The 6881-nt window shown below is 39.6% G+C and overlaps 1 protein-coding gene across 3 annotated transcripts in view; it reads left to right on the forward strand.

Annotated features, from left to right (window-relative positions):
• FAM13B (family with sequence similarity 13 member B) overlaps positions 1-6617 on the forward strand; it is a 39529-nt gene extending 32912 nt beyond the window's left edge. For all 3 annotated transcript variants that reach the window (XM_086471182.1, XM_086471183.1, XM_086471181.1), the window contains 7 exons: positions 196-425; positions 768-851; positions 2018-2113; positions 4405-4488; positions 4585-4757; positions 5192-5293; positions 6461-6617. In XM_086471182.1, the coding sequence (XP_086327308.1) occupies positions 196-425; positions 768-851; positions 2018-2113; positions 4405-4488; positions 4585-4757; positions 5192-5293; positions 6461-6584 (893 nt within the window). In that variant the 3' untranslated portion in view covers positions 6585-6617. The remainder of the gene's footprint in view (positions 1-195; positions 426-767; positions 852-2017; positions 2114-4404; positions 4489-4584; positions 4758-5191; positions 5294-6460) is intronic.
• Positions 6618-6881: the final 264 nt, after the last annotated feature.

Raw genomic sequence — 6881 nt, forward strand, 5'->3', positions numbered from 1 at the left:
ACAAGGAGAAATGTTCATTTCTAGATTCTGAACTATTCAAAAGTCAAAATCAAATTGTTCTTGTGGCTTCGGTTTTAGTTCATTAGAAGAGAAACTTTGCCTATGCAAAGTGTTACGTTCCTTTATTTGCAGTTCGACAAACTGAGAGAATTATTTCTTTTAAACTTTTGGCTTGAGCAATTTTTCTCATTCCAGATTCAAAGCAGAGGAGCTCAGATGGAGAATTCATACCTCAAACACGTCCACGAAGTAACACTCTTCCAAAAAGCTTTGGTTCCTCTCTTGACCAAGAGGATGAAGAAAATGGAGATGAGATGCGGGTTGTGCAGAAAGAGAAGAAGCCCACCAAGGAAGCTACACTTGAACTCATTTTGAAAAGATTAAAGGAAAAACGAGTGGAGAGATGTTTGCCAGAAGATATAAAAGTAAGCATCAAATTATGAATAGGCAAGAAATAGAGCACAATCAAATCCTTCAGATACCACTTTATCAACAAAATGATGCCTTTATCTAGCAGCCCTTTACCGAGCCCTCGTATTTCAGACCCCAGGGGGAAATGGTCCAGATCAACCATGTCTTCCTTGCTCCCTCTTTATTAAAATATTTACAAAAATGTGCTGACAATATTGGACAGCTTTAAATGAATGAAGGTGGGATGTATGGTGTTAGCTAAGCTAAGTTTGGCTGAGGCATCTGCGTAGCTGATAATGTAGAAAAACTGTTGAAGTGACTTGTGTTTGATGAGGGGTGACTTATTCTTCTGACAGAAAATGACAAAGGACCATTTGGTAGAAGAGAAAACATCTCTCCAGAAAAGCCTCCTGTATTATGAAAGTCAACATGGCCGGCCGGTAATGCTTGGTTTACTTCATCAAACCGTTAATGTATGCATAGACAACAGTAACTCTTGTGCGTTAGTGATACCAGAATTTAATGCTGGTGTGGGTTTTTTTTTTTTTTTTTTCATTTTCCAAACCACAAAGTTATCTATTAGTGTCCATGTTGCCATGAGAGGAAGCTATTGCATTAACTTCTTAAAAAAAATTATGTATTAATAGGCCCTTTTTCCTCAGGTTGGTAGGTTGTTGGAGTTTGCAAAGTGGTTGGTGTTGTTTGGTGTCTTAATGTCTGTGAAGCAAAGAGAAATCTTAAAAATAAATGACGCTATTGACTTTCCTGGGAAAAGGCCTGAAATGTAGTTCTGGATTTCACAAAACCAGAAATTAAAAGGCACTTTAAAAAAAAAAAAAAAAAAAAAAAATCTGTGGCGTGTATCTGAGATGATTAGAGATATGGAAGTCAAGAGTAAGTGACTTGCTATTAGTGCCTAAAGTTCTGGGTTTTTGTCTTGAATAGTGATCAGCATCACTAGTCCAATGACAAGGTCTTTCCAGTTACTATCCAGCAGCCTTCCGGACTTCACATACCAGCTTTAGAATCAGCACTGCCGTATAAATCTGACCAAGCATTTCAGTGTGAAAGCCAGGGAAGAATAATGGTCTTGGAGCTGTTGGCATGGTTCTACAATCTCCTTAGGGAGAAAATGCCAGTAACTGTTTAGGATAGCCTTTAAGATTCGTTATGTTAGAGTACACAGTGGCCAAAAATTGAGAGTAAATCAGATATTGGATAAAAATCTCTCTACAATTTCATCTTTTTCTTTTTTTCCCCTGTCATTTCTGTAGAATCATCATCATTGCTAGGCACACGGTCTTCTCCTGCAGTTCTTGGTCCCTTTTTTATCTCTTTTCCATGGGTCTTTAAAGGTAGAGGGTTTGCTTCTACTGAAGCTCCTCTAACTTTTAGGAAGCCTTTAAAACTTCTTCCTGAAAAATATAGGGAGAAAAGAGGAGAAAAAAAGCACTCACTTATTCCCCATTTCATCCACACAATTTAAACTAGTTTTATGTTCGAAGTGGAATGTACGTGGCCTGGCAGGAGCAGCATACCGCTTTGTGTTTGCTTGTATATTATTGAGTGACTGGTATAATTAATTCTGTGGTTTCTCTGCCTTTAGGTTACTAGAGAAGAAAGACATATTGTGAAGCCACTTTATGACAGATACAGACTTGTAAAACAAATGTTAACTAGAGCAAGCATTACTCCTATTCTTGTGAGTAAAACAAATGCTATTTCTGTTTGTTTTCCACTTTTGAACTGCTAGGCTGCCTTTAGAAGAGCTGGTAATACTGTCCCATGAAATACATCTTTCTTGGAAGATATAAGATGTTGTTGGCATTGTACGTGAGGCATTTGATTTACTGCTGAGAGCAGAGCAGTTCAAAGCTGTCTGTGACCTTGATGGCTCTTAGGAAGTAAATGGTTCTCGGTGGAAGTAAATAAGCTGTTCTGCCTTGCCGGGGCAGAGGTGCTCCCAGGTCACTGTGCTAGGTATGGCTCTGCAGTACACACTGTACTAAGAGTCCTCCCAAGAATAGTAACACCAGTTGCAGTGAAGCTTGCCTCTCTTCTGCACTGCAGGTTGCTGTCACCAGAAGCATGAGTGATAGGACGGCCATAAGAACCATTCCATTCCTCCATGCTTCCCCAGTGTGAGGTGTTATCAACGTCTGCAGCATCTATACAACACCTGCGCTTTTCATTTTGTTTTCACTTCATTTCCTTCTAACTTGTAGTGCTTTCTGTTCTTTTCTTTCCTCTCTCTGTTGTCTTGGAAGAGATGAGGAAGAAAAGTTTTCATACTGTGCGAGGACATTGATGTCACCTTGTTCATTGTACCTGTAAAACAGTTGAGGAATGACAAACAGCTGGCTGACTGTTGCAAAATCTTGCAACCAAACAGTTTTGATATTAGCTATTTGACCCTTTTGGAAGGAAGGGACTGCATAGCTGAGGTGAGATAATCCCTTTACGTACAGACAGTTCTGAGACTTACATAGCTGGGCAGTGGCTTACTCAGCTGGAACTTAATCGGCTGTTTACATTGACTCTGACTGCTCTTAGCTATCCCCTTTAAGCCAAAGTATGTTGAGATAAAGGGACCAGTTCAAGATCGTTCCTTTCTTGCACATACATTTTTGGGCAGCTGCTTTTATAGAAAGATGTGATTTACATTGCAGTCATATTTCAGTTTAAGGGCTTTTATATCAGGATCCCTTTTTGAACTCCATAAAGACAGGTTGCTCTTAAACACCTAAGCATTTCTCCATGATGGTGAGACCATCATAGGTTATTGGTGGTGCCCTTGACTGGTTAAGTTTTATCCCATCTCTTACCTCAAAAATCTGACTCTTCAGCTGAGATGCATTTTATGTTATCAGTAGCCTTATGACTACTGTGGTGGTTCTTTCTTTTTTCTTTTTCTTTGGCTGTGAGATAAAGGGATGGGTGATAGCCAACCAAAAGGATTTTAAATTCAGAAGAGATCTTGGTAACATAATTCCTAATCTGTGCTGTAGGCAACATCTGTAAGATATTTTTCATAGTTCTCTGTTTGAAACCTATAGGAGATATGTGGACCTCTCTTAATTACCAAGGGTTGTTCAGTGGTAGCTTCTAGGTAGGCTGTCTTCAGTGCCAGGTATTTCCAGAATTGCTTTGTGGTTTATGTCACTTGCTTCCATGGGATAGCTCTTACGGTATCACAGGTTACTAATCATGTACACTGAAGCCTGTATGGAAATGCCCAGAGAAGCAGGAAGCTGTTCACCTTTCATGAACTAAAGTTTTTTTGACAGGTCATTGTCTGTGTGGCTTTTGTGTTCCCCCTTCCTCCTGCTCAAAGAGTCCCATCTGTGGAAACTGCTAATGCCGTGCAGGGGTAGCGGGCGAGCAGGGCGTAAGTGCCTGTGTGCAGCAGGCAGCTGCCAGTGACACCTGTACAGCACAGTGGCACCTGCTCGGGGCTGAAGTTCAAAGCATTTTGACTCTGAGGTGGTAACAGATAACTCTGACATCCCTGACGTAGCACTTCAATCACGGGGCTTCAAAGCGGCCTAGAAAAAGAAACGGGCAGGGTTATTCCTGCTGTATGCCCGGCAGAAGAGAAAGAACAGCCGTGGCATTGTGTAACTGTTCTTATAATCTCCCTGTGGTTTGCTTTGGGGGGAACAAGAGTAAATATGAAATTCAGAGATATCTTTGTGCTTTATGAATTTTCTACAAAACATGGAGAGAGAATGAGAGTGCATCCTTTTTATTTTAAGTCAGGAGAAGAATGTGAGAGTTCTAGATATTTTTACTTATGTGTCAAGGATCCTTTGGGCATCTGAGCTTTTTGGGTTCTATAGTTGTTTTGTCTGGGCTCTGTAAGTATGTTTGCAGTCTTCTGTTCTTCTGTAGGAAGAAATACCTTCAGGCGTTAGGTGACTTGAACAAAATTCTGACTGTACACAGCATTTAATGTCTGATTGCACATAATGAAACAAACTTAAATTTTTGCAGGGGTCACCATCAACCAAGAGGCGGGGGCAGATGTTACAGCCCATTATAGAAGGTGAAACTGCCCATTTTTTTGAAGAAATTAAGGTATGTACAGTGCATTTTTGATAAATACTTCCCAGCATTTGTAATAGGGAACTGAAGTATTTCATATTTGTTTTGAATTTCTGCTTTGACTTACAGGAAGAAGAGGAGGAAAGTGATGGTTTATCTGCAGACCTGAGCGATATCTTAAAAACTGCTGTCCAAACACAGCCTGTTTTAAGCCCAGTTGAAAACTCGGAGTCTGATGTAGAAGATGGTCAAGAGAAACTGACCCGGGACCTTAGGCTGTCAAGCACCCGCGCTGCTTCTATGTGAGTAAAAAATAAGAAGTGCCTAATTCTGTTATAGACGTTGCAATTATTGCACTTCAAGCCATGATGCCAAATAGATGATGTTGGGTGGAAGGGAGTGACATGTTCAGCACCTCTCAGGAAGTGTTTGGCTTGAAAGAGTGTTCTTTCCTCTGACGTGCCTGACTAAGATCTCTTTGTATTCAGTGAACTGTTTAGTGTCTTCTAAACCTTCTTCAGCCTTACTTGAGCTGTGTAGACAGCAGAAAATTTATACCCTTTTATTATCTGCTAGCTTGTTCTCAATATTGCACTATCAAACAGCTAGCATGTTCCTTCTGAGCGAGACACATTTATTATTAGTGCAGCTAGCTCAGTTGGTTTTGAGTATGCTTTGAAGAATTTAAATTTTCTTGTATGGCCAACAGTATTTTTCTTTCACTTGAAATTTTTAGGCCTGAATTATTGGAGCAACTGTGGAAAGCCAGAGCTGAAAAAAAGAAGCTACGTAAGACCTTACGAGAATTTGAAGAGGAGTTTTATCAGCAGAATGGAAGGTTTGTGTAGCGCAAAACCAGATGCTGAACAGCTTTGTAGCCAAATGGTTTTTTTTTTCAACTTTCTGTATGAATGTTGCCAAATGGAATCTGATGGTGTTTTTAATAGTGGAGGAAGCCTGCTCCTGAGTTTTGTTTCCTCTCTTACAGTCTGTAAAGCATAATAATTGAAAATGGAAGAAGTGGGGTTTTATCCATTTCAAAAAAATTAACATTTTAAAGTAAATATAAAAAAGTATTTTTTATATTTTAAAAAAACCCCTCAGATTATTCCTCTGTTTTTAACATAGGGCAGGGAAGTCAGCCTCTTTGTCCTTTGTTCCAGTAAGTCAGTCCTGACAGTGGGTATTTGCTTTACCAATAAAGGGGTATATAGTTGTTATTCTTTTCTGTGGTGTTTAGTTCTTTTAGGCTTCTTATTTGAATATATGTTGTTATGAATGTGATTGAGCTGCTGCCCATTGTGCCTAACAGGAGGCTTTTCAAGGTGTATCACCTTGGGAACGAAACTAACAACACTTGTAAGAGATCGGTCACTTTCTTGACTGGCAGACCTTCTCGCTTAACTGTGATTTCTACTGTATTTCTCCTTAACTATGAACTCCTGGACCACTGGTCAGACAAATTCCACTGACGTGGCTTCCTCATGCACTTACTGAATTTGGGACATAACTCCTTTTCACTTTAATGGCAAATAATGAGGTTAATAACGAGGGGTTGATTTAAAAATAAGTCAGATAAGTAGATTAATTTATTATAGTCCAGTCTTAAATAAGAATAATTCTGTGCTACCAGTTCGTGGGTTGGTCTGCATACAGTGAAAATGTAGATCGACTTAAATTGGTATTTTTCTGTAACGCGTACACAGGATCTGAAACGAAAAGTCTTCATATCCTGTTAAAATCTCCAGAAGAACTTAAGAGAACGATTTATAAACAACGTTGCAAGTTGTGCTGAATAAATGCTGCTGGGTTTTCTACTCAGCTTTTTAGGTGATGGCAATTTTAACTACAGTGAACTAAAGTACAACCATGTGTCCTTTCTTGGTGAACAAGCTGCCAAAAATGTTTTTACCTGCCCTAAGATAACTGTCCATAGCTGCTCTTGTGTTTGGCTTGCTGCAGGATGGAGGGTTTTCTTGAAACTTAGGTGTGCTTCTTTTTACAGGAACGTGCAGAAAGAAGATCGGGTCCCAATGCTTGATGAGTACAGGGAGTACAAGAAAATTAAAGCCAAACTTAGGCTGTTAGAAGTCCTTATCAGCAAACAGGATTCTTCAAAATCAATTTAAATTCTGTTCCTCCAGCTCATAGAATGACATGGTATTTCCCTCTACCACTGTACTTACTGAGTGCTTGTGTTCATTTGTCATGCACTGTGGAAAGAACCCAGTTTGTGCACTTTATTGTGGTGCCACTATGACATGTGTGAAGGGTAAGTAGGTCCTGTCTAGAGAGCAAGTAAGATTTCTAGGTTCGAGGCTGCTCTATCCAACTTTAGCAAACACAGTTTCCATCAAAGTTTTGTATTACAGATGCATCCATCTTCTTCCAAAACAACCATAGGTTTTTTTTTCTTTAGCATTCAA

Source organism: Leptosomus discolor, chromosome 10 (genome assembly GCF_034619465.1).
Source record: "Leptosomus discolor isolate bLepDis1 chromosome 10, bLepDis1.hap2, whole genome shotgun sequence".
Lineage (NCBI taxonomy): Eukaryota > Metazoa > Chordata > Aves > Leptosomiformes > Leptosomidae > Leptosomus > Leptosomus discolor.